Source organism: Equus quagga, chromosome 13, assembly GCF_021613505.1.
Source record: "Equus quagga isolate Etosha38 chromosome 13, UCLA_HA_Equagga_1.0, whole genome shotgun sequence".
In the NCBI taxonomy this organism is placed as follows: Eukaryota; Metazoa; Chordata; class Mammalia; order Perissodactyla; family Equidae; genus Equus; species Equus quagga.
This window is the reverse complement of record NC_060279.1, coordinates 79,811,211-79,838,250: the sequence shown is the minus strand read 5'-3', so window position 1 is coordinate 79,838,250 and position 27,040 is coordinate 79,811,211. Positions and strand designations below refer to the sequence as shown.

General features: G+C 45.8%; 2 protein-coding genes across 12 annotated transcripts in view; one reads left to right on the top strand and one right to left on the bottom strand.

Moving 5' to 3' along the window:
* ANKRD11 (ankyrin repeat domain containing 11) overlaps positions 1 to 27,040 on the top strand; it is a 213,829-nt gene that overhangs the window by 128,035 nt on the left and 58,754 nt on the right. The window lies entirely within an intron of this gene.
* On the bottom strand, positions 9,791 to 10,450 carry LOC124250235 (ferritin heavy chain-like; the record flags this gene model as incomplete). Its single annotated transcript, XM_046682064.1, has 1 exon — positions 9,791 to 10,450. A coding segment is annotated over one exon (645 nt), but the record flags the coding sequence as incomplete, so codon positions are not given.

Below are 27,040 nucleotides of genomic sequence, written 5' to 3'. Positions count from 1 at the left end.
GTCACAGATGTGCCTCTGACTTCAGCATATTGCAGCACCGCCGTGGCAGATGTAGGGAAGGAGTTGGGTTAGGCGAGGCTGCAGTCTTTAACAGGAGTCTGCTGGTTCTAGGCAAGTTGAAGCCAATTTCTCATGAAGACAGGTTTCTGTTGAGAACTCCCCTCAGTGCCTTCCTTACATGTCTCTGGACACTAAGCAGGAGTTGTTGTGCAAGTGCCCTGCACCGCTGGCTCACTGCTCTTCCCTTTCTCCAGTGAGCACACCTGCTTCTCGACTGTTAAGGCACGCATGAGATGGGAGAGCTCAGAACCTTTTTGAAATCCAGTTTCAAAAAGTCCTGTAGCTACTCTATTGCAAAGTGTCTTTCCAGTGCAGTCGAGATACCCTGCCCTGCGTGAGGGGCGCAGCAGAGGCCCCTCCCCTGTGGGGCTCACTCCACCTGTGCAGGATGCTCTGCAGTACACACCTGGCCATGCTCAGATGTTCCCATTCTTCTGAACTGAAGGATGGTTGTGTATTTTGTGTTTTGCATTTTTCCCTATAAATAATTCAGCTTTATGCTGTTTGACATCAGAACTCTGCATGGGTCTTTCATGAACCTACTGAGTTATGATGGAAATATTAAGCAAGTGATATTGGAGAAATATATATTTATTTATCATATATTAAAAAATGTATAGATTTTTACAAGCTTGTATGTGCTTCAGCATTAGGGTCCAAGTATTTGGTATACGTGATAAGAGGTCCTGGGGTTCACAAGTATGTGTTGTTATCAGATGGGATCTGAGGTTTCTGAAGTTTCATTTACACATCTTTTCTCTAAAAACCAGTTGTTTGCTCTGGAACTTCCCCTCCTGCCAGCTCTTTCAGCCATGTCTAGAATTCAGCTCTCCAACCAGCCAACAAAATTGTCGTCCCTGGTAGGGCTGTTTGAATAATTGAATTAACAGCGTCTTAGAAAGGACTGCAAACAGCGTCTGTGATGAGAAAGTGGATAGTGAAAGGAGATGCTTGACACTTTTGAGACCATTTTATTAGATCTTGATTGTTTTGGCTTCCAGACTTGCTACTTATTAAAAGAAGTTTCACAGCATCCAATTTTGGGAAAGATTTTTGAATGTGACTTCCACGCTGAAATTTGAGAATTAATGTAGTATTTGTTCATTTTGATTCATACAAAAGGGTTTCACAAGTCTTCAGCATTTGGTAACGCTTTTCCCCTGGGCATCTGCTGCCCAGCATTTTGAGGATAACGAGGAAGCAGTGTGATGAGAGTGGCAGGAGGTGCTGATAGAGGCTTTCCCATCAAGGAGCCAAGACAGGATTGTGTCATTTTGAGTACCGTTGGCAGTCTCACAGGGAACACGAGGATGCTTTAGGATCTGACTGCTACTCTCGGTGCCATTTTAAGGGCAGAAAGGAGGAGGGGGATATTGGGAAGAAAATTAGATCTAATGGCATTGTTGTATTCAGAGTTAAATGTGTGTTTAAGTAGCATCTTATACATGCTCTCCATATTTCAAAGTAGATCTTATCCTGAATGAGATGTATATCAGTTGATTGCTGTGTAACAAAACCCTCCCCAAACTTAATGTCTTTAAACAATGTTTGGTTGTTTCTCATAATTCTTATGTTGCCTGGGTGGTTTTTCTTCTGGTCATGCTTGGGGTCACCCATGAGGTGACAGTAAGCTGGTATATTGGCCGAGACTTTCATCTCCTGGTCTGGCCACAGCTTCCCCATGTGGGTGCAGGAGCGTTCCACGAGGGCCTCTGGTGTCCAGATGCTGGGGAAAGAGGCTCCCTGCTCCGTAGGAGGAGTTGGGGATCTTGTGGCCTTTATCCAGTCTACACAGGATGCGTGTGTGTGTGTGAGTAGTGAGCTAGGCTTGGTACAGAGATTGCACCAGAATTTAATTGTATGAGAAGAAAATTTGAGTTGATTTCCCTAAATTCTGGACACAGAATTGTGAACTACCTAGGTTTTTTCCTGTAGAGATTTCAAAACTTTGCAAGACTCAGTCTTAATCCTTGCCTGGCGTTTAAGCATAAGTAGCACATTGGTATGCGTTGTCAAATTACAGGGTGAATTTAGAGAATACTTCACATTATAGAGCAAATGAAAAAAATCAGAATGAAAATTTACATATTTCTGACTAAATTCTTTCACCTAGAAGTATTGTATGTTTTTAATAAATATTGATAGATGTATTTTCCCAACTTGGATTTAGGTTCCATTTATCGAGTATTTATGATGTTTCATTCAGGCTTGTGTGTTATCTACTTCATTTTGTAACTGCACGTTTTAGATTTGGTTCTAAATAGTGAGGTGCACACTGCCCTCAGTCCTGCCCAACTGAGCCTTCTCGGTCTGGGGCATTTCCCCTGATACTGTATTGACTAGTTCAGATTTTATTACAACCAAAGTAGGCAACACTTGTTAATATTTTCGTGATGTGACTCTGGAACATAAATAAGCAAAATCAAACCCTTCGTTTCAGAGTTGAATTGACAAAGATGGTCACTGGGCCTGAATGAGCAGCTCATGCTGCTTTGGGGATTTTGCTGACACTCAGAGAAGTGCAGGTGGTAACTCCCCAGCGCCTCCGCCTAATCCCTCACTGGAACAACTTTGCCCGGGGAGAGCTCTGCTGCCCCAGGCAGGCCTCCTGGAGGGCAGGAATGGCGATTCTGCAGGGTTTCCTGCAGAGACTGTTGAGATGATGATTCAGGATAACTGTGGCGGGCTCTCCGCTTTTCTGGAGCAGGGTTTCAGACTTTGAGGAAGAATGGCAAGGCCTGAGGGAGGTGGTGGTGGTGGGGGGGTTGGGATAGGGGCCTTCACAGGGAAGTGGGGCATGCTGTAGCAGTACAGGCAGGGGCCCAGGCTTGGAATAATCCACTCTGTGCTGTGGAGACTGAAAGCGGTTCTGTTCTGGGTGCGAGCTGGACGAGAGCTTTGAGGATGCTCTCCATGACTCCATGAGCCCACGTCGCATGGCCAGAGTCCAGATACGAGGCTGCTCTGGTAGAGGTACCTTTGACTGTGTTGAGATGGGCAAACCTTACCTGTACAGCTGAGAGATTCATGCTGTGACTGACCTGATATTTTACAACTTAGATCCTTCTTGTGGGCACTAACAGGAGTATTTGGTGGATCTAAATCTTTCCCTCTTCTCTCCGTAGTCTCATAATACACACAATGTGTGTGAAAAGGGAGCCCCTGCATGATGGATAAGGCAGCTGAATGTTGCTGACAGATAGTCCAGGCTCTGTGTGGTTGATTTTGTCTTGAGGGAAGCTGTACCTATTGGGCCATCTTTCCTGGCACTGATGCTGCATTGCCACTGTATTCAGAGGGGATGGTAATTCTTGAAAGCACTGACTTTGGCTAATGCAGGTAACAAAAATGGGTCGGGGGGCCTTTAATCTTTTAAATATTTTAAGATTTTAAGGTGTATACTTCTTCAGGATTTCATCACACATATCTTAAATACCATTCATCACGGGTGTGTTTATCAGCTGATTAAAATATGTAATGCTAATTTTGGTATCTATGACGCTTTGTTTTTCGGGTTTTGTAGCTTTTACACAAGAATGTGGTGCGTGCTACCCCCCTTCTTTCTGTACCACTAGAATGTAGCAAGACTAAAATGTAAACATCTCATACCACAGGACATGAAGATGGATGAAGGTGCCTCCTATGAAATTACATACCAGCTGCAGGTTCAGTGTGGAGCAGGAGAGAGCCAGACAACAGCCTTTGCCGACATAGAAGAGGCTGAAATGAGAAGCCTTTGTGCCATTAATAACAGTTCTGGCTGGCAGCCAAAGGTCAGAGTGTAGGATTTGCTAGAACAGTCAAGGCTGCTGGACCAAAAAGAGGAGGCGGGAGTAGCACAAGAAGCCAGGTGCAGGCTAGGGGTCTCTGCTGGGTCCCAGGAAGCCAGCTTCTTGCCTCCTGGGGAAGCTCTGCCCAGGTGTTCACGCAGTTGAATTGTATTCAGTTGTATGGAAAATGGCTTCCATGGGAATCTTACTTGGTCTTCACTAAAAATAAAAAGAGGATTCTTGACCCGTCTGCATGTAGCATTTGTTTTGTGGAGGCACCGACGGTGTATGGAGGGCAGGGGCACGTCTGTGATCCTGTTTTCCAGATCGTGTTTTCAGGAGCAGTTCTGTAGGTGAGGACAGTGGCAGTGATGTGTAAGGACTTTGGAAAGCTAACGTGTGAAGCAGAGGCACACTTTGCTCAGTGAGTAACTGGCAACGTGGATGTAGAAGACGTTTGCTCTCAGTGAAGAACTCGGATCTTGTAATGGTTGCTTGCCAGTTCCTTCTCCTTCGTGAACTGGTTGATAACCATTCAGATGCTGCTTCACAAATGGAAGGAGTGATGCTCTCTTCTTTCTCTCACCTGTGAAGTCCGCACACAACAAGCATGGGCAGTTGCTCCTGAAGTTACCAGTGTTTCCTTGTGTGTTGTATTTGATCCCTTTGTAGTATTTTGGAAAAGTAGTTTGTGAGACATAACAGAACAGATTTAAGGGCATCTATATTTTTATTGAACTAGTTCTTTTTTTACTAGCAGAAATTAAAATGGCTATGAATAATCTTCCACAATCTTAAACAAAAAACCCACAACAAACAAAAAACAAAACACCAAGGCTAAATCTGTAACTTTAAGCATGAGGAGAATGGTGCCCCGTGACTGTCACATGCCTTGCTTCATGCATCTTTCTTGTATTTGTTACAAGCATCCTGGCTCAGGTGCAGGACACCACATCTGGAGCTTTTGAGTCGTCTCTGAAGTTGGCTGCAGGTGGCACCGGTCCAGACTAACTGAACCCTCTCGATTTATGAAGAACATTTTGTTGTTGGGTTCGTTGGTTCTCCATTGTCTAAGGCCTTCGTTTCTTTTTCACCTTCCTTGACTTTAGAGCATAACCTTGTGAGATGCAGCTTTTGAGGACGTGCGAGGAGCAAGAGTGCAGTATGTAGAAAGCCATCCTTGGAGCCTTGGGGCTAGCCTCCTAGCCCAGCCTCCCAGCACGAAAGCCACTGGAACCTGCCAGCTCTCTTCTTAAGAGAAGGCAGTTTAGAGAATATATGTCTAGATTTCCTGCTGTTGAGAGCATTATCTTCAGAAGCTCAAGTGTTTTGGTTTTTTTGTGTTCTTTATTTTTCTGAACACCTATTTGAGTTTGAACAGGACCTCTGAGTAAGGCCCATACGACCATTAAGGGGAAGGTCTTACAGAGGTCATTCTCAGATGCCTGGTGACTAAAGCAGAGTGTAATTTGGTACCAGTATTTAAACACAAATGCAAATACAAAAGGCATTGGTCTGCATTGCTCCTTGCACTGTTGCTAAGCTCCGCACACTTACAAACGTGGAAGTCTTGGGGATGTGCAGCTGTGATGTGCCTGACAGAGAGGAAGAGCTCACCCGGCTGCCCCAAGGCCTGAGTCCAGGCTGTTCCCAGCATCTGCCCTGCACAGGGGGTGTTTATCAAGGCCCCTGGGGTGCACGTTGCAGCCCTGGTTGTTAGTAGTAGTCACACCTTTGACCTGTAACAAAGGTTACAGGTTAAAAGTTTCATCTGGGGCCTCAGTTTCTCCATAGTTAAACCAGCAAGGGAGTCAGTATTCCTAGGGCCCAAGGCTGTAGGTGTGGCTGTTCTTGGTGGTGCTTGGGGAGAGACACATAGTAGCTGGGTGGTGTGGCCTAGAGGGAACACACCTCCTCTGCCCTCCAGGACCCACGATTGTGAGAAGAGGTGGATTCATAAACAGAAAAGGACATAGTCACAGGACCATTTTTAAAGATTATTTCAGAAATTGAGCATAGTAATTGTGCCTGATTTGTGTCTTCAAGTACTTAACATTTTTCATTATGTTCACTCCAATGTTCTTTTTTTTTTTTTTTTTTTAAGATTGGCAACAGTTGTTAGCTCAGGTGCCAATCTGCTTTTTTTTTTTCCTGCTTTATCTCCCCAAACCCCCCTGTACATAGTTGTATATCTTAGTTGCAGGTCATTCTAGTTGTGGCATGTAGGACGCCGCCTCAACGTGGCCTGATGAGCGGTGCCATGTCTGCGCCCAGGATCCAAACCCTGGGCCGCTGCAGCGGAGTGCGCGAACTTAACCACTCAGCCACGGAGCTGGCCCCTCCAATGTTCCTTACAAAAGAAAAGAGAGGAAAGGTGGTCCCAAATGGAGCAGCCAGCTCTCCCACCCCTCCTGTGGGCTTCTGGGGCGACCAGGAGAGGGGTCCTGGCATCAGCCTGCAGCCGCGGAAGTCCTGGCCTCACTGAGGGAGGGTGGCGATTCCTGGTGGTGCCTCCGTAGGGCCCCCTCTTCGAGTTCCACTGGCTCCCACTTGCTCCTTGCTCTGCCCTCTGACGGGGTGCTCACCTGCAGCCTCCCAGCCGAGAAGCTGACCTCCCACATCCCCACAAAGACACCTGCTCCTGCATGACCACCACAGGCAGAAACAGCTCTGCTACTTAGAGTTGGCCTCGGGCACTCCCCAGAGCTAGTCCAGAAGGGGCTGACCGTAGTTGCCCGGGCATTGCTGCTTTGCACTCCTGAATGCCAGCGAGGGTTCTGCAGGTCTACTCTGTGACTGGCACAGCCTCTTCTCGGCTTCCTGCAGGGGTCACCTTGGTGAGGACCAGAGACCAAAGTGCCTGGGGCATGGGTGCAAAAGGTCCTCTCTTGGCCTGTCTGCTCCTGCTCTGACCAGGTAGAGAGGAGGCCAGGCTGGGAGAGGGCCATCCTGTGGGAGGGAAAGGAGGAGGAAGACAGAGAGGAAGGAGGCCTGGCTAGAATGGCCTGTGATGGCCAGTGATTACAAATGCCCCATTGTCATCCCATCTACTGTTCTCTCTCTATGAACTTGACTACTCTGAATACTTGACATAAGTGGAATCAAACAGTATTTGTCTTTTTGTGACTAGCTTATTTCACTTAGCATAATGTCATCAAAGTTTATCCATGTTGTAGTATGGGTCAGAATTTCCTTCCTTTTTATGGTTGAATAATATTCCATTGTATGCATATACCACATTTTGTTTATCCATTCATCTGTTGATGGACCCTTGGGTTGCTTCCATGTCTTGGCTATTGTGAATAATGCTGCTAAACACGGGAATGCAGATATCTCTTTGAGACCTTGCTTTCAATTCTTTTGGGTGTGTACCCAGAAGTGGAATTGCTGGATCAGATGGTAATTCTATATTTAGTTTTTTGAGGAACTGCCATATTGTTTTCCACAGTGGCTGGATCATTTTACATTCTTTTTTTTTCTTTTTAAGATTGGCACCTGAACTAACAACTGTGGCCAATCTTTTTTTTTTTTTTTCTGTTTCTTAAAGAACGGCACCTGAGCTAACAATTTTTGCCAATCTTTTTTTTTTTCTGCTTTATCTCCCCAAACCGTGGCCCCCCCCCCACCCCGTACATAGTTGTGTATCTTAGTTGCAGGTCCTTCTAGTTGTGGCATGTGGGAAGCCGCCTCAACGTGGCCTGACGAGCGGTGCCATGTCTGCGCCCAGGATCCGAACCTGCGAAACCCTGGGCCGCTTCAGTGGAGCACGTGAACTTAACCACTTGGCCAGTGGGCTGGCCCCTCATTTTACATTCTTGATGGCAGCACACAAGGGTTCCAGTTTCCCCACACTCTCACCTGTTACTTGGTCCCCTGTGAGGTGCCCATGGGCACCGGCAGGTTCCTGTAGCCAGTCAAGACACATGGTCAGCACAGTCTTTCCTTCACAGCATGGCGACTCGTTCACCAGATCCATGGATTGAAGGTGAATACCGGTGTGTTTAAAGGAAGTTTATTCATGCCACCCATCATGCCTTTTGGAGGTGCACATGTGAACCTGTCAGAGCCTCTTCTCCCAGTGTCTTCCCTCCCACTGTCTGTCTCCGTTGTCCCTCCTGCAAACGCATCCTCCTTCCTATCTCTGCCCTCTGGTTATTTTCTGGTAAATTTTTAGAATAAAAGATGTCAGAGCTCGATGTTGAACTGTTAGCGTTGGGACCTGCTGTCCTGACAGAGCAGCCTGCCAGCCCCCCAGGACAATCGGAGTTGGCCTGGGAGCTGACCCACCAGTGGCAGGAATCCTGGGCCTATGGAGATGATGACTGTAGGGCCTGGGAGATGACACACAGGCTTTTGTTGCTGCTTATTACTTGCACTTGCACTGTCCTTTGGGGGGAGATCCCCAAAATTGCACCAGTACCTTCTTTACAGAGCTGGCATTTGAACCAGCAGTGTCTCATTGGAACACTCTCCTTAATGCCTTCTGGCTGCTGGACCTCGTTCTGCCTCTTCCAGCTCCCTCAGCCTCTTTCCTCTTCTAAGCACAAGGCAGTGACACCCAGTTTCCCTCTGTTCAGTCAATGATGGCCTGGAGAAGCCTGTCATGTTCATCTCTGGAACTTTCCACTTTACTCCTGTGACAAAAAATGTCTCCTTTGGACTTGTTGAGAATCAGTAACAAATAATTTTTTAAAACCTGAAATAGTTTGTTCTTTGTCTGAAATCTATAAATGTTATATTTTTAAAATGATAAGAATCAGAAATTTGAGAAAAATTACTGCGCTTTGTTAGTGAAAAGCAACAGTTCATGGTAAGGTTTTCAAAATACTTTCACAATCATTTATTTGCTCTTTACAGTAGTAATGTGAGGCGGCCTTGAATTGTTTAGGCTCATCACGTGCGCTTACACAGCTGCCATCCCTCCACTGGGTGGGGATCTGTCTGACTTTGGGGCTGGCTCTTGGCCTGGACCTGCTGATGCATTTCTTCTCTCTCTTCTGTAGGCCTGCTCTGGCCCAGCACTCAGGCAGGTCCTCACTAACAACACTAGCTCTCCTGGGTTTGGAGGATTTAGGCAGGAATTAAAGGCAGAGGCCTTCAGGTTTTCTCCAGGTTCCATTTCTTAAGATCTTGGGAAAGTCAGGTCATGTCTCTGAGCCCTGGTCTCCTAGCTGTAGGATGAGAACAGTCATGCCTCCGTCCACTTATTTCATGGTTATTTCATAGTTCCGCATGCCACGTGTTGGAGCACAGTCGCTCACTGTGGACAGATGATTGTGTGCCCCAGCTGGTGAAGAAACTACCCACCCCTTGCATGTCTGCTTAGCCCAAGATGAAGTAAAAATAAGCATCTTTGCTTTTTACTTTGTTTATTAATGGAACAAAAACTTTGTTTTTAAAATACCTTGTTTTAACACTGATGATGCTGTGATTTGCAGGTCTGCTTCTGAGTTTATTTTGATGCTTCGTGTCATAGCTGGGAAAGGTAATTTTCAGGAGTAGAGCATACACCTTATACCGAGGGGAAGTTCACCACAGGTGATAATTTTGACTGAATTCTGGTTAACCTTGATTAAGTCTTTTAGGCAGACAGTCCGGCTGAGGAAAGCTCATCCTAGCACAGGGCATGTTGGCGCCTCCCTTTTGTGGTTTTGGCTGAGAGTAAGCTGGGAGCAGGTGGGGTCTGCTGCCCCTCACTCCTCCTTAAGACCCGGCACCGGCTTGGAGGTCATGCGCAACTCCACGCACAGCCCATGCCCGTTTACCTGGGAAGAGCTGGCATCGTTTTGATTTTTTCTGAGTTTTTTTGGGGGGGGGTACCAAATTACTTTATTTGAAGGAATGGTACAAATCCAAGAACTTAAGTAGATATTTTGGTACAACTTATAGAAAAGGTAAAGGTAACCCCAACATGCATGCACTGCCTCGGTGGATCAGGGAAGTCACCCGGTGGCTGGGGGAAGCTGGCCTGAGACTTAGCTCTCGTCACAGTCTCCCAGGGTGTGCTTGTCAAAGAGATACTCTGCCATGCCAGATTCAGGGGCCCCCATCCTGCGCAGGTTGGTTACGTGGTCACCCAATTCTTTGATGGCTTTCACCTGCTCATTCAGGTAATGAGTCTTGAGGAAGTCACACAAGTGGGGGTCATTTTTGTCAGTGGCCAGTTTGTGCAGTTCCAATAGTGACTCATTCACATTTTTTCCCAAGTGTAATGCACACTCCATTGCCTTCAGCCCATTCTCCCAGTCATCGTGGTCTGGTTTCTTGATGTCCTGAAGGAAGATCCAGCCGCCTCGTTGGTTCTGCAGCTTCATCAGTTTCTCAGCATGTTCCCTCTCCTCATGAGATTGGTGAAGAAAATATTTGGCAAAGTTCTTCAAAGCCACATCATCGCGATCAAAATAGAAAGACATGGACAGGTACACATAGGAGGCGTGGAGCTCCAGGCTGATCTGACGGTTGACGGCGGCCTCCGAGTCCTGGTGGTAGTTCTGGCGCACCTGTGAGGGGAACGCGGCTGAGGAGAGGAGAAGGCGGCGGCGGCGGGGCGGCGCTGTGAGGAGGTGAAGGAGGGCTGACTCAGTGGCCGGCCGGGGCGGGGAGCGAGCGCCGGGTTCCGTTCAAGCACTGTTGAAGCAGGAAACCGAGGCAACTCCGACGAAGACTGTGTCAGATTTTTTCTGGTTTTTTAGGTGAAAACAAAGCATGTTGTTCCAATATTTTCTTCTTGCATTCTAGTGAGTCTTCAGCGCATCCCTCTGTGAACCCCCCTCGGGGCTCTGAGAGTCTGTACCCCTGCTCCCCTCCCACCTTTGGGGCTTTTCTTTCCTAGAGGAACTAGGAGATGGGAGCTTGTCGCATCGTCCTCACCATCCTTTGATGATAGAATGCCCAGCAGACGAGTCAGACCTCAGATCCCTGCAGCCTTGCAGCAGGTCTCCATCCAGGAGGAGCAGAGGGCTGCCTGGGTACACCTTGCTCTCCGTCCAACCTGTGAGGGTTCTGGCCTTTTACCTGGGGTGGGGTTGCTGGTGCAGGAGGCTGGCTGGCTTTCCAGAGTAAGTGCTGCTCAGAAGATTCCATTTGCTGAAACATTGATTGTCTTAAGCACTTTATGTTTGGCGACTTGTCATTAAGTCATTTCTTAGAGTTTTCTGTTTTTAAATTCAGAGTGAGGAGAAAAAGGAGGCTTTTCAAATTCTAGAGAGAGAGATACTGTGCTTCAACGAAAACTTTTTTTTTGGCTCAGTGCAGACTTCGTTACATGTAAAATTAATTTGTGAAGATGCCTGCTGGAGAAGACTTGAATGAGCAAGGGTGTGTTTGTCTGCCACCCTTGCAGTGTATTCTTTAAAATCAGTGAAATGGCATGGCTAGTACACCCTGAGGGTGGGGCAGGAGTGGGAATGTCTTGACTCATAGCTCCCTGGTCGGAGTGCTTTGGGGCAGTGTGCCCCTGGGTGCGACCTATCAGCTGTCAAAGACCAGGGCGCACAGCCTGCAGGGGGTCTTCGCTGCCCCAGCTCTTCCCTGTGGTCTGATGTCCTGTGGCCCAGGTAGCACATGCTTGGCTGCAAAGGCTGGGTCTTGATTTCTGGTGTCTCAGCGCTGAAGGGCTGGTGCTGTCTGCTGTGTGGCTGGTCCTCAGAAACGTTATGTTACGTAAATGTGTGACCAGTTCCCTGAGACTGGTGTTCATTTGTGATGAATCTTCCTGCCAGTCTTTCTTACTCACCCTTTGAGATGCTGTAGAGACAGGTGAAAGCTCCCAGTTTACTTTTTCTTGTGCTGTAATTTTACATTAGTGTTAGAATGTAGTAAGTAGACCCAGTAAAGTTAGTATTTAAATATTTAAGGTTTAACTATTCCATACCCTTTCCTCAAACTCATGACTTTAAAAATAATTTTGTTGTAATGGTCTCCTCTGCTTAAACACACCACTGAGTGGAAGAAGCAGCGAGTGGAAGAGGCCTGGGGGTCCGTGCCAGTTCAGCTCTGTCCTGCAGAACCGTGCACAGAACGTGTGCAGCTTGCAGCAGGGACGAGACGTGCTCAGTAAACCTGCATGGCTGAGCTGCAGACATTCCCAGAGGCAGGCGGAAGCTACGTCGATGGGGGTTCTTAATGCCAGGTTGGGTCATTTGGTGGACAAGGACCAGCATGGGACACTTTTGTGCTGAGGAGTGGCCGGAGCTGTACTCTGGGCTGGTCAGCTGCAGCATGTAGTCTGGATAGGCTGGGTCAGCGGAACGCAGCCCTGACCACAGACCTCACTGTTCGCATGAGAGCCGCCCAGAATGATGGCAATGTTTTCTCCTGTGCTGTCTTTGCCGAGCAGCTCGAATAACAGTGTGAGACTCCTGTGCTTGCTCCTCTGTGCCCAGCAAGTGCTCTGCTGCCCACTGACCAGCACAGATAACAAGTCACTGGGGTCTTGGGCGCACGTTGTCCAGGGGCCGTGCTGAGGTGTGCTGTCTGCCAGAGAGTAGTGGGAGAAGGCCACTCTGGGCCTGCATGCCTAGCCTCCGAGCTTGGTCTGGGGCGCATGTGCACAAGGCTGTCATGAGGCCCAGTCCCTTGGACAAATCCTAGTATTTGTCCTGTAGTCCATCCCTAACGAACTTTGTTTCATGCTTTTTAAAGAAAATAGCAGCTTTATTGAGATATAATCTGCACACACTGCACTTCACCCATTTAAAGTGGTCTTTGGTCTATTCAGATACATGTGCAGCCATCACTAGAGTTAATTTTAGAACATTCTCATCACCTGAGAGAGAAACCCACCCCCTTTCATCCTCCTTCCTCATTTCCCCCCAACCCTAAGCGGACCACTTGTCTACTTTCTGTCTGTATGGATTTGCCTGTTCTGGACATGTCACATCATGGAATCTTACACTGTGTGGTTCCCCAGAGAAACCCATGCATGTGTGCCTGTGGACACAGGTCGGGAACGCCGGTGGCAGCATTGTTTGTAATGGCAAAAACATAGAAAGAACCCAGGTGTCCATAATTTAACTTGCAGACATGTTAAAGAGATTGTATCAAGTGCTTCATTTGAAAAGTTTGATATGATCCTCTTTAAGTGTGACTGCATGTGTCAACTTAGGAGAATTGGTTATTTCCCGTGGGGCGTAATGCAGGTTTGCAGGACAAGTTGGCCTCCTTCCTGCTCTGCAGCAGTTTCTTGCCCCATCCCCTGAGGCAGCCATTGGAATTGCTGGCACTTTGACTCTAGAGAAGCTCTGTGCTCCTCCCAGTGTGCCTGCGGGCTCTGCTGTCTGCTGGGTACCGAAGCCACCCTCTATCCACTCCTGCTGACGCTGCTGCCCCGCAGGACACTGGATGCCACCATTCCCAACTCCCTGAACGACACAGCTTCCAGGAGCACTCCCCATTGCCCCCTCCCCCAGGCGTGCGTGAGATGCTCTCATCAGCCTGCAAACATGCTGCCCTTGTCCTCTTTACAGAAGAAATCCAACCCTACTTTACTGCTAGCTGCTACCTCATTTCTTTGCTTCCCTCTGCAGTGGTGATGGTCATATCTTTGTCTCTACATCCTCTCCTGCCCTCTCTTTCTCAGCTTTGCTGAGGTTTACTTTAAATACAATGAAATTCAACAGTTCTAAGTGTACAATGTGATATGTTTTAACAGAATCAGTACAGTCATGTCCCACTACCACAGTCGTGACATAGAATATCTCCATATCCCAAAAAGACTCCTTTTCAGTCAAAATCCTCCTCCTATCCCTTGGACCCAGGAAACCACTGATGTGCTTGGGTCATTATAGGTTTTCTTTTTCTAGAACTTAATATGAGTAGAGTCATGCAATGTGAAGTCTTTTGTGACTGGTTTCTTTCACTCAGCATGCCATTCCACTGGATACGTAAGTCATGTGTTTTTCCAATTGACAATTGTAGATATTTGCATATTTTCCAATTTTTAACTATTATGAATAAAGCTGCTATGAATAGTTGCATACAAAACTCTGTGTGGCTATATGTTTTACTTTCTCTTTGGTAAATAACTAGGACTGGGATTTCTGGGTCATATGGTAGAGAATGTTTAACTTTTAAAGAACCTGCCAAACTGTTTTCCAAAGTGGCTCTCTAGCTTCCTGTCCCACTTGCTCCATCCTCACCGTCCTTCGCTATTGTCAGTCTTTTTAGCTGTGGCCGTTCTGGTGGCTCTCTGGTGGTATTCCATTGTGGGTTTAATTCCTCTTTTCTGATGACAAATGAGGTTGGTTATCTTTTTCTGTACCCCTGCCCGCCTTTTGGGTCATCTCTGTATCTTGTTTGGTGAAGTATCTCTTCCTTCATATCTGTCATTTTTGTCCATTTTTAAAAATTGAGTTGTCTTACTGAGTGTTCTTTATATATTCTGTACTTTAGAGAATCAATTACCAGATTTATGTTAGTCAGATATTTTCTCCCAGTCTGTGGCTTGTCTTTTTATTTTCTTAACAGTGTCTTTTTTTTTTTTTTTAAAGATTTTATTTATTTTTTTTTCCTTTTTCTCCCCAAACTCCTGATGGTACATAGTTGTATATTCTTCGTTGTGGGTCCTTCTAGTTGTGGCATGTGGGACGCCGCCTCAGTGTGGTTTGATGAGCAGTGTCATGTCCGCACCCAGGATTCGAACTAACGAAACACTGGGCCGCCTGCCGCAGAGTTCGCAAACTTAACCACTCGGCCACAGGGCCAGCCCCAACAGTATCTTTTGAAGAGCACAAATTTTTATTTTGGTAAAGTCCAAGCTAACAATTTTTTTCTTAGAAACTTCATGCTTTTTGTGTCTTAAGAAATCTTTGTCTAACCTAGCATCACAAAGATGTTTCTTTATGTTTTCTTCTAGAAGTTATGTAGTTTTAGCTCTTATATTCAGTTCTGTCGTCCATTTTGACATAATTTTTGTATAAAGTTAAAGGTCCATTTTTTTGGGCAAAAGGATATGCACTTATCCCAGCACCACTTGTGAACAAGATCACTGTTTCCATTCAGTGGTTTTACCTTCGTGGAAAATGAGTTGAGTGTGTCTGTGGGTCGTCCTCATGCAGCATCACACCGTCTTGATCACTGTAGGATAGAGCAAGTCTTGAAATCAGATAGTGTATGTGTTCGTACTTTGTTCTTTTTCAACATTGTTTAGGCTGTACTAGGTCCTTTTTCATTTCCATATGCATTTCAGAATCGACTCATCAATTAGTACAAAAAAGGGTCAGCTGGAATTTTGATTGAGGTTGTTTTGCATCTATAGATCAATTTGGAGAGAATCACCATCAATATAGAATCAAGTTTGTTTAGTGAGGCCTTACACAAATTTTATTTATCCCTAAGTAATTCATTTTGGGGATACCATTGTAATTGTATTTTTTTAAAAAAAATTATTTCCTATTGTTTGTTGGTAGTGTATAGAAATACAATTTGATTTTTTAAAAATAGTGAGTTATCTTGCAACTTTGCTAAACTCATTGTATTTTTTTTTTTTGAGGAAGGTTAGCCCTGAGCTAACTACTGCCAGTCCTCCTCTTTTTGCTGAGGAAGACTGGCCCTGAGCTAACATCCATGCCCATCTTCCTCTACTTTATACGTGGAATGCCTGCCACAGCATGGCTTTTGCCAAGCGGTGCCATGTCCGCACCCGGGATCCAAACTGGCAAACCCCGGGCCACCGAGAAGCATAACGTGCGAACTTAACCGCTGCGCCACCAGGCTGGCTCCTAAACTCATTGTAGTAGTTTTTAAAAAAAATAGATTCCATAGAATTTTCTGCATAGATGTTTATGTCCAGTGTGAATAAAGACAGTTTCACTTAGTCGTTTCCATTCTGTATACCTTCTCTTCCCTTTTCTTGTCTTCTGCACTGTCTAGGACCTGCGGTACAGTCAGTGAGTAAGTAAGTGATGTGAGTAAGGTGATCATCCTTGGTGATGTGGGCGGCCCGGTTCTGTCTGTGATGAGGCCTTGAGACTTGCAGAGCCCAAGTGCTGCCCCAGGTTGCTTTCAGACTTGCCTCGGTAGCCCTCACAATCCTGAAAGCCAATACCTTGCAATAAATCTCTTAATATATAGTGCCTATTTAATATGTACCTGTGTCTCTGATTGAACCCTGACTGATATGAATGTATAATATGTGTTTATTGATTTTATAAACTCCCCTCTCTTTTCCATCAGTGATTGTCGTCTTTCTGTTTGAGTAAGCTTCTGTCTCGTCTCCTGCTCCACTATGGAAAGACCTCTGGGGCCTAGTGTTTCATCCCAGTTAGGGTCTGGCCGGTGGCTGCACATGGTCACCTGCCTTCCTGCTTCCTGCTGCGTTGTTTAGCTAGTTCTCCATCACTTAGCTTGTCTGCTTCATGGCTTGTTTAAAACAAACACCCACCAGACTTGTTTGCTTTTTGTTTACTTCATGTTCTTACCTTCATCATGGTTCCCTCCTGTGCTTTTGGGTATATTCTGATATCTCTAACCTCTTTATTGGGACGCCTTCTGGAAGTAAATACATTTCCCTCTAAGAACCACTTCACCTGGATTTCCCAATTGACTCTGTAGCATTTGTCATTCCCCACTTTGAAGATTTTTAATTCCCACTGATTTCCTCTCTGATGCTGGACTTAGAAGTGCATTTCTTACCCTCAGATGGAAGTGTTCATGGTCTTCCCTGCCTTCCGCCTCCAAACTGCATTGTGGTGTGAGAGGTTGGTACTTTCAGAGTTTTTAGACTTGCTCTGGACGTGTGTGGGGTTAGTTTTCATGGCTGTCTGTTCCTTGTGTCCTTAAAGAGAGTGGGCATTGTGCAATTATTTGCTGGCATGTTTTGTATGTGCTCATTGGATCAAGCTGGCTATTGTGTTCAGATCTTCTCATTTGTGGTGGGGTTGTCTCCTTGGCCCGTTCATTGGTTTCTGAAAGGTACTTTAAGGTTGACTCCTGTGAGTGTGGCTGCATCTGTTTTCCCTGTTCGGTCACTTTTGCTCTTTACTTTGAGACTGTCTTACTCTGTGCGTAGATATTTGGGACTGTCTTCTTTCTCTCCCCCCCCCCCGACACCCCTTTGCGTTTTACTGTTATGGTGACTGATGTTCTTTCGTGAGTTGTGTTTTGGCTCAGGCCTGTGTCCAATATGAATGCAGCAGCCATGGCTCTTCTGCTTGGTGTTTACCTGGGGTGTCTTCTCTAGATCTTTCTGGAGCTTTGTGTTCTAGATATCCCTCACTCATCCTGAGCTGCATAGGTACCTTTTCCATTCTAGTCTGATGAACTGTCTTTTAACTGGACTTGCTTAGTCCTCTTGCTTTTGTGATTAATGAACATTTAGTTCTCACATATTGGATTTGAGCTTTCTATTTGTCGGCATGGAGTTATAGGGAAAGGCTCTTACCTTATTAGATACCTGGAGCCCCTCCCAACGCAGGCTGCCTCTCCTCAGGCTCCTTGTCTATTCGTTTTGATTATGTAGTGTGTGGGTTTATATCTTTCTTCTGTGACTTTCACTTCTTCCAACTGTTCTTTTTTACTGGAGTTTTCCATAAGAAGCTTTGTAATGAGACCAGAGAAAATACAGTTTAGTGTTTACTCAAAGTTAAAGACAGAAATTTTCAAAGTTGTTCAAGTTTTCCACCTCTGTATTTGTGTCCTTTTACTTTTTTACTAGCGAGGGTGCTACTGCTGAAATCATCTTGCTGCCCTCATCTTTCACCCAGACGCTCGAGTGCTCTCCCCGTCATTGTGAAGGCCACAGTCGAGCTCTTCCCAGCAAGTCAGCCCTTGCTCCTGGCCAGGTTTATTCTCATGTCCCCTGACCCTCCTGAGCTGATCTCCAGGCCTTGAAGAAATACTGAGGCTTTATCCTTAAGACTGAGTTAGCTTTTAGACAAGGGAAGGGCAAGACTCCTTTGTTCATGGATTATTTTGGAAGGTGGAGTTATTTTATCCCCAGAAGGATAGAGTCGGTGTCAGTCTGTTCACTGAGAGCGTGCTGACCCTGTGGCTGTCCTGAGAGCTCCCCAGCTGGAGGCCCTGCCTGGAGGTTTGGCTGGCAAAACATGCCAGCGAGGGTGTGTCTTTGGATTATCTCAGCCCTGCCTTCGTTCGTAAAGTGGAAATAATACCATCTGTTCAGCTGAGGCTAGTTAGAGGCTCTAAATAAAATAACGTATGAAAGTAAAGCACCGTGCAAATGTAATTTGAAATGGATCGTTAAACCCCAGTCACTGACTGAAGGGGGTGGGACGCTGTCATTAGTTACAATTGCCAGTGTGTACCGTGTACCAAGCACTCGCCTGTGCTCCGCATGGCCCTGGAGGACAGTGGCTTTTCCCAGTTTACAGACGAGGAAACCGAGACACGGATTAAATTGCTTGCTCATGATTTCAGCCAGTGAGCAGTGGAGTTGTTGATGCTGTGTCCACATCCATAGCCACGCCTGTGTGCTTCCAGCGTCTGACTTGCGGGTTCCCTGGACCTGAAACAGCCCCATCATCTGTAGTTCCCAAGGCGCCTTCTTTCCCTCTACTCCATTAGTTTACTCGAGTCTTTGGAGCAAGGAGCGGAGTCCTACATAGCCAGCAGAGCACAGAGCACACTGGAAGAGAAAATGCATGGGTAACGGGAGCGGGAGTGAGGTCTGGCTTGACCTGTCACCACCTTTGGTTTCCTTCTCAGAGTTGTAGGTGCTTCCTTGAGAAACACCAATGGTGAATCTTTGGGAATAAACCTGTTAATTTTTCTCTGCGAAGGTACCAAATATGGCTTATAAAAAGCTTCTTATCAGGCAGTAACTGACCAACAGGTTAAGACTGGTTGTTATTTTGTGTTTTCTCACTGGAGTGAAATTGTGAACCAGGTTCTTCTCTAGCAGGTTGTCAATCCAAGATGAGACTCTGGGCTTGCGTGTACCCCCTCCACTGTCGCTGTCTCTCCCTCTACCTGGCCCCCAACCCACACACAGAGGAACACCTGCGTACTCTGACTTTTAAGAAATTTCGTATAAAAAGACAAATCTGAATTGACTTTTACTTTGAAAGAATTAGCCACAGATGCAGCTGAAATAGCTGGATCTTTAAAACAACCACAGTGTTGGAGTTTATAAATGTCGATTGTATCTGCTCAGAAATGTATCTGCTCAGAAACTGAGATATTGCTTAAACAAAATGCACTTAGATTTGTGAACAGACATTGAGTACATAATTTCTCTTGGTTTTGTATCCCGAGCTCAGAATTACAAAGCGTGTAAATGATATCTTTTTCAGGACACGTGGTGCAGACCTTCTCTTCCTTCCCGTCCTGCCCTTCCTTTCCTTTACCCCTTTGCCATTTTGGGATACATCACTTCAGAAAGACACTTTGAGTAAACAAAAGTTTGATTATTCTGTAAAAACAATTTCTCAGAAGAACTTTTTTTTTTTTGAGGAAGATTAGCCCTGAGCTAACATCTGCTGTCAATCCTCCTCTTTTTGCTGAGGAAGACTGGCCCTGAGCTAACATCCATACCCATCTTCCTCTACTTTATATGTGAGATGCCTATCACAGCATGGGTTGTCAAGCAGTGCCATGTCCGCACCCGGGATCTGAACAGGAGAACCCTGGGCTGCTGAAGTGCAGTGTGTGCACTTAACTGCTGCGCCACCAGGCCGGCCCCACAAGAACATTTTTAACATCTCAGTTTTAACATGTGATTGTGTGTTTCTTTGTAATTTTAGTATTTAATTTTAATGATGACTGTACTGAGAAGTGTATCTGTAGGGCCCATAGATTTTTTTTGTGCATGTGAGGAAGATTGTTGCTGAGCTAACATCTCTGCCAGTCTTCCTCTATTTTGTGTGTGGGACACCACCACAGTATGGTGTGATGAACTGTGTATAAGTCCCTGCCTGGGATCCAAACCTGCAAACCCCAGGCTGCCAAAGTGGAGCATGAGAACCAAGCCACTACGCTGCTGGGCCAGCCCCAGATTTTTGCAACATGAAATATCAAGTTTGTTTTTTCTCTTAAAAATGTCAGCTCATGCTTGGAGATTTATTTGCCTAGTTTTCTGTGTAATGCTTTAAAAATATGGTAGAAAGGAAATAAGGAAAACACATATTATTCTTCACCACATCACACGCTGGAAGAAGACTAGGATGGATACTTAGGATCTTACTGAAGATGAGGTGGGGATTGGTATGAAGTTATGCCAGTTTATCTTCTGTTCAGTCAGGCCTGAACTAAGCAGGCCTTCTGCTTAGTTCACATAGGGCTGTTTCTCTGCAAGCCTGGTCTGGAGCATACCTGTTTATAGTATTGGTTTATCCTAGGCTAAGTGATCTCATTCCAAGGTCTCAGAATCTCCAATTCCACGTTTTCTTCCACCAAGATGAAATGGACTGTTTCCCACAGATAGAAATGAGTTCTGAGGCTGACACCTTGGACTGTTGCTCTGCTTTACTGGGAGTATGTGGTCTGGCCTGGACCGTCTCTCTGTGGCTGGTTTCCCCAGGCTGCAGGCCCGCCAACCTTTCTCCTGTTCTGTTGTGACTTGCTGGTTTGTGGAGCCAACCTGTCAGTACCCACTTGGGCTTTGCAGCCAGGTGCTGAGTGACTCACAGCAACCTTGGAAGGGGTGGGCCTGAGAGAGGATCAGCTGACCACGTGGGGAGGAGGGCATGAGTAGACTGTGGGTCAGCAAAGCCCCAGAAATCCCTGCGGGGACTGCAGCTGCTCTCAGGCTCACTGTCCTGTGCCACAGACTCTGCCGTCTCGTGGCCACTTCATGTCCGTACATGAGTTTGCACAAAGATCATTAATCCAAGGGCCTTATTTTGTTTTCTGTAGATACATAATTATTCAGAATGTCTGGTACATCCGGGGATTAAAAGCACGTTTGCGTACATGGAATTGCTCTGTGTTAGCAGTGGGATTTTAAGGCGTGGGTGGGTAGAGAGGGGAGGGGTGGGTGGTCCTTGTTGTAATCTGGGGTTTTTATGCCATTATCCTCTATTTACAGCTTTCAGAAATCAGTTGGTGTCACTGCACATATGTTTAGAGCTGTTGCTAAGGTGACAAGCCTCGGTCTCACCGCCCACACTGTCCTTCTGGGAGGTGGGAATGGGATGGCTCGGTGGGGTCTGTGCAGACGAGGGCATCATTGGTGCACCTGGAGGACTCTGCAGATGGCCCTGTTCCAACTTACCTTGTCTGCTTGCTCCTGTTAGCTTGACTGCCTGATTACTTTACCTAATAACTTAAAAGGAAGGACCCTGTGATGTGGTAACATGGAGAGAAGCAGAACAACAGCACTGCTCTCCCTCTCGTCCCCGTTTCCTGGTTGCATCAGAGCCCCAGTGTTTTCCATTGGTCTCACCTGCTCTTTCTCCTCAGAAACAAACTGTGGACTTGGGCTTTAGACGTTCGTTTCTCAGTGGAAATCTCAAATTTTTCTTTTCTTTTCTTTCCTTTTTTCTATATTGTGTATAAGTAACATTAGTCATATGACTTGGGTTATAATGTATGATTTTTTTCTGGGTTAAAGAAATCTGAAATAGGGGCTGGCCCCCTGGCTGAGTGGTCAACTTCATGCGCTCTGCTTCAGTGGCCCAGGGTTTCGCCGGTTCAGATCCTGGATGTGCTCTCGTCAGGCCATGCTGAGGCAGCGTCCCACATAGCACAACTAGGATATACAAATACGTCCTGGGGGACTTTGGGGAGATTGGCAACAGATGTTAGCTCAGATGCCAATCTTTAAAAAAAAAAAAAGTCTGAAATTTATAGTATGGTTAAGTCTCTCTGGATGTGTTGGTAAACTTTTAGTCTGTTTGGAAGTTGGATTGGGAAAGTAAAATGTTCTTCTAGTGCTTCATTTGAGTGCATCTGCTATTCACTTGCCATGTTACTGTGCACTTTCAGAAAGAAAAAACACCCATCTAAACCTTTTTGGGCCATGGACTCCCTAAGAGTTGGGTAAAAGCTATAGATCATCTCCTGAGGAGAACGTTTCTCTCTCTGCTTTCCCTGTGTGGCGTCTGGAGGTCCGGAGCCATCTGGGCTGTCATCCCCTCATCTCAGCTGTTACTAGACTTTATCTTAGATGTTTTGCCCAGGGAGAGCCTCATGTTACCACTTGAGTTTGCAATTTTTATTTAAATGGAAGTTTTTGATTATTGACTCTTTTTGTAGAACCTGATCTTGTTCCATAAGAGTCTTTTAGATTAAAAGTATTTTTCTACCTTTCCCAACCATGATCTCTTGATAATTGTGTAATGTTGAGACATATGCCCTAACCAGCAGTAAAGGAGGGCATGTTTGTGAATGGCTGTACTGTGTGAGGCTTCATCACATTTGTAAAAGCATTTACAGTTAGTTTCTTGCAGTTCCATTTCTAGTTGTAAACCTTGAAGGAAACTCTTATATATATAAAGAAGTGTATGGACAAATGTGCATTGTAACATTGTCTGTAGTACCAAAGAGTTGGAACTGAACACTAGTCAACAAGAGAATGGGCATTTTTCAGGCAATGAACACCACATTGCAATTAAAATAAATGAAGTGGAACTGCATGTAACAAGCATGGGTAAATCCCCAAAGCATAATGTGGAGGGGACAAGGTGTGGGCGGACCGGTGCAGTGTGTTTCCTGTAAAAACATCAAAAACGATGTTCATGGGTTTACATGTAGCATAGTATAAAACATGTATGGGAGAGATTAGCATCAAAATCCAAAATCTTTGGAAAGGAAGAGGAATGAGAGCAGGATTGGGGTTATATAAAGGGCTTCAACTATGTATGTAATATTTTTTATATTAAAAAAATTCCAAAGCAAATATGCAAAATGAACAGATGGTGCATACATGAGGGTTTGTTACATTCTTATGCTTTTCTGTATACTTAAAACATTTTAATGAATGTTAGCCATTATTCTTTGTTACTTTGTTGTAAATGATAAGGATAGGAAATATTTCTTATGCAGAAATCATAAAATATAATAACACATTTTAAACAAACTTAAGGAGACTCCAAATGCCTGGAATGCTTTGAAAAAGAACTGCTTTTACACCTGACACTTAACTAATGTAAATCTACCTGGTGCAGGACAGGTGCTGTGGACTGTAGGGCTTTAGAATCTGACCTTGGTGCACTGCTGTGGACTGACTTGGCCAGTTTGCAACTTTTTAAAAAAAAGTTTCATGGTTGGGGTTTTTTTTTTGGTTTTCTTTTGTTTTAATTGGCAGGCATAAGCCTTAAAGCAAACTTGGCCACATCTTACTCCTTTTCTTGTGTCCAGGAGGAATTCACATGTGTCTAAGGTCCTTTTATTATCTAATACATGGTTTTTACCTTAATAGTAAAACTTCATCTTTTGTTGTGATTATGGACTGAAAGGGAGTTTGACAGGCAGCACTGGAGGCAGTTTCTAGCTGGCCAGGGGTTCTGTTCTGCTCTCCAAGCATCTCGCTTGCTAGCCCTGGGCACTTCGTTTGCACTTTCTTAACTTCCAGTTTTTCACCTGTGAAGTAGACATCCTACTTACCTCATAGGGTTTTATCCAGATCATGTAAGCTAAATGGTTAGTAAAACATGAAATGTAACAGAAAGTGTTAGTGCACATTGACATTCTATTTTTTTTTCTGTAATCAGATTATAGAAACAATATATGTACATGGTAAAAACTTAGAAAACACAAATAAGTAAAACTTTCTAAAAAACACATTCCTACTGCTCAGATTACCAGTGCTGATAGCTTCTGGATTCTTGTTTCATAGGTAAATTATATTTTATATATTTTCTATTTGTAGCAAAAATGAGATCATCCTATTTTATAGCCTGTTTTTCCCCATCAGTCTCTACCTTTCCATTTCAGTAGACCTTAGAGCTATCTTGTGGAAATGAGGATTCTGTCCATGACCTGTCCTGTTAGGCACGTTTGTCTGGTGTAGAGGTTGGCAGTCTTTTTTTTTTTAACATCTGTTGCCAATCTTCCTCTTTCTTTTTTCTTCTTCTCCCAAATCCCCCCAGTACATAGTTGTGTATTCTAGTTGTAGGTCCTTCTAGTTCTTCTCTGTGGGACACCACCTCAGCATGGCTCGATGAGCAGTGCTACATCATTGCCCAGGATCCGAACCAGTGAAACTCTGGGCCGCTGAACTGGAGTCCATGAACTTAACTGCTTGGACACAGAGCTGCTTGGGGTTGGCAATCTTTTTTTTTTCCTCTTTCCTTTTTTTGGTGAGGAAAATTGGTTCTGAGTTAACATCTGTTGCCGGTCTTTCTCTTTTTGCTTGAGGAAGATTGGCTCTGAGGTAACATCTGTGCCAGTGTTCCTATTTTGTATGTGAGATGCCACCACAGCATGGCTTGATAAGCAGTGTGTAGGTCCGTGCCTGGGATCTGAACCTACCAACACTGGGATCCCAAAGTGGATCGCTGAAACTTAACCACTGTGCCACCAGCTGGCCCCAGCTGGCCCCAGCAATCTTTCTCTTAAAGGGCCAGGTAACAAATATTTCAGGTTTTGCAGCCTAAGGGGCACTGTTGAGGAGGATATTATGTAGGTATTTGTATAACCATTTACAGATGTGAAAACTGTTCCTAGCTCCTGGATGGGCCCAGCCCTGGCAGGGAGTATGAGCACCACCGCTTGTTAGCCCTGGTCTGAGCTGGGGTGAGGGCCTGTCTGGGTCCCTGCCCAGCAATTCCCCTTCTCCAGAGAGGGGCAGCAAGTGCCTGCCAGCCTCATTTTTGGGCTCAGCTGAGACCTTTTTCAGTTTACTGTAAACAAAGCCCAGTTTCTGCTCCTTGGCAGAGAATAGCCACATTCAGAGTCGGCTGCTATGGTTAAGAGGAGCAGTCAGCACTCCAGGCCTGGGGCTGTTCCTCTGGGTGGAGGTGACCCCAGAGACTGGTGTGCCACCTTACTCCAGGGGTCTAAGGGGTCATACTGAGTAAGACGGAGAGCCAGAGTGCAGCCTCTGCTGGCCGGCCGTATGAGCTGCTGCGTACCACGTCGGTGATGTCACTGAGGCCTGAGGACACAGGGGAGAAGCCATCCTTCTTGGCTTTAGGAAGCAAGTGGTCAGTCATAGGACAATCCACGAGTTTCTTTATTATGCACAGATGTTGTGTTAGTTCCTAGGGCTGCTGTGATATTTAACCACACACTGGGGGGCTTAGACAACAGAAATGCAGTCTCCCAGTTCTGGAGGCCAGAATTCTTAAATTGAGGTGCTGGCAGGGCCGTGCTCCCTCCAAAGCCTCCTGGGCAGAGTTCTCCTTGGCCTCTTCCAGCTTCCAGTGGCTCCTGGCATTCCTTGGCTTGTCACCGCATCCCTCCAGTCTCTTCTCTGACTTCACCTGGCCGCCTCCTTTCCTCATCTTCCTCTCCCTTCTCTATAAGGATACTGTCATTAGATTTAGGGTCTGCCCGGATGATCCAGGATGACTTCATCTCGAGATTCACTTAGTTACACATGCGCAGACCCTTTTCCCAAACAGCATCACATTCACAGGTACCTTGTGGGTATATCTTTTGGGATGGGGCCTACCATTCAACCCACTACTGATGCTTTCTTGAGGTAAATGTATATTTTTTCTCTTTTTAAATTTAGGTATAATTTAGACATGAATAAACTGCACGAGTTTTAAGTGTACAGTTTGAGTGTGAATGCATACATCCAAGTAACTCCCACCCCTCCAAGGTAGAGACCTGGGAGACTGTGAGCCCCTTTGCAGTCAGCCCTCCCACGCCTCGTGGTGGATTCCTCTCGCTGTGGCAAAGCGTTGCCTGTTCTGGGCCTTCATCTAAACAGAGTTAAACTGTTAGCAGACACGGATGCCCCATGGGTGTCTGGGTTCGCTCCCTCTGCACGTTCTCTTTGGGATTCACCCATGATGGTGTGTGCACAGTAGTCCATTTTTTTTTTTTTTTATTGCTGAGTTGTCTCCCGTGATCTGATCACTGCACAGCTCGCTTATCTGCCCATCTGTGGGTGGACATTTGGTTGTTTATGGCTGTTACACATAAAGCTGCTTTGCTCCTTTCTACAGGAAGTAAGGTATTTGGGTAAATGTATTTTAAATATATTCTCTCCGTTAATGCCCTCTTAATATGGAGAAAATAACGTAATTTCTTCAGATACTTTGCTGTCTCATCCAGGAGAAGCTTTTTGTTTGATTTTGCAAGGGTCAGCAGTTCTGGACCAAGAAGGAGGTTGATCAAGGTGAGTAGTCCTGGACTGAGATTTCTGTTATTTCAGGCTGCGGCCAGTGAAGCCAGAGCCTCAGGAAGGGCTGGGAGAACCAGAAGATCTGCCTGTAGGGTTCCTAAGGAAACATGAGACTCCCATTGCATCGCAGGACTCTATACACACACTTGTGCAACACAGCCACTCCCACCCACCACGCTGTCAGCAGCCAGGAGGCAGCAGGGCTGTGGCCTCTTCTGCAAGCACTTTCTGTGGCCATCCAGCTTGTCAGCCTCCGTGTGCCCTAAACATTCAGCCAGGTTCATGCCTAGCCCTGTTCTGGTGATCTAGGACAGGACAAGTCTGGCCAGTCGACAGTGACTTTGAGGGGAAGGAGGTGGCTTCATTATGGGTTTATTTCTGGATGATTTTGTTGTTACAAATTAGGCATGTTTTGTTCCAAGCATCCACTTAACAAAACTTGCAGTTAAAACAGGGAAATTATTATTTTACCCAGTGATTCTTGCAACATAAAGAAAGCAAAGAGGGTAGTTTTTTTGGTAGCTTTTCTGCACAGGACCTTTTGTTTTAGAAAACCAAAGAGTATTGTGAATACAGTATTTCCAATACAGACAGGTCCTTTTCAAACTCATGTTTTAGTTTGGCAGCCAGTCAGCATTTGTCAAGATCCCCTGTAAACAGATGATTATCCTGGTTTGAGTTTTGTCCTGGGGAACATTGCCGTGTGGCACTGAAGGAAGAGTCAGACAGGGTGCGGCCACTTGGAGCAGCATGTGGACAGGGTGAGTGGCCTTGATGATGCCCGGCATGGACAGATGGATGTGCTGGGCTGCAGGGGAGAGGCATGTTGTGGGGGCTGCAGAGGTGCCCACCCCAGCCCAGCAAAGGATGTATCTGGGGGCATCATCTGCACTGTGTGTCCTGACAGCCAGACAGGCCTTAGTGTCCTGTGATGGACACGGTGGAGTGATGTGGCGACACTGGTGTGCCAGGAGGTCACTCATGGCTGCATTCGGTGTGTCCTGCGTGTGACAGT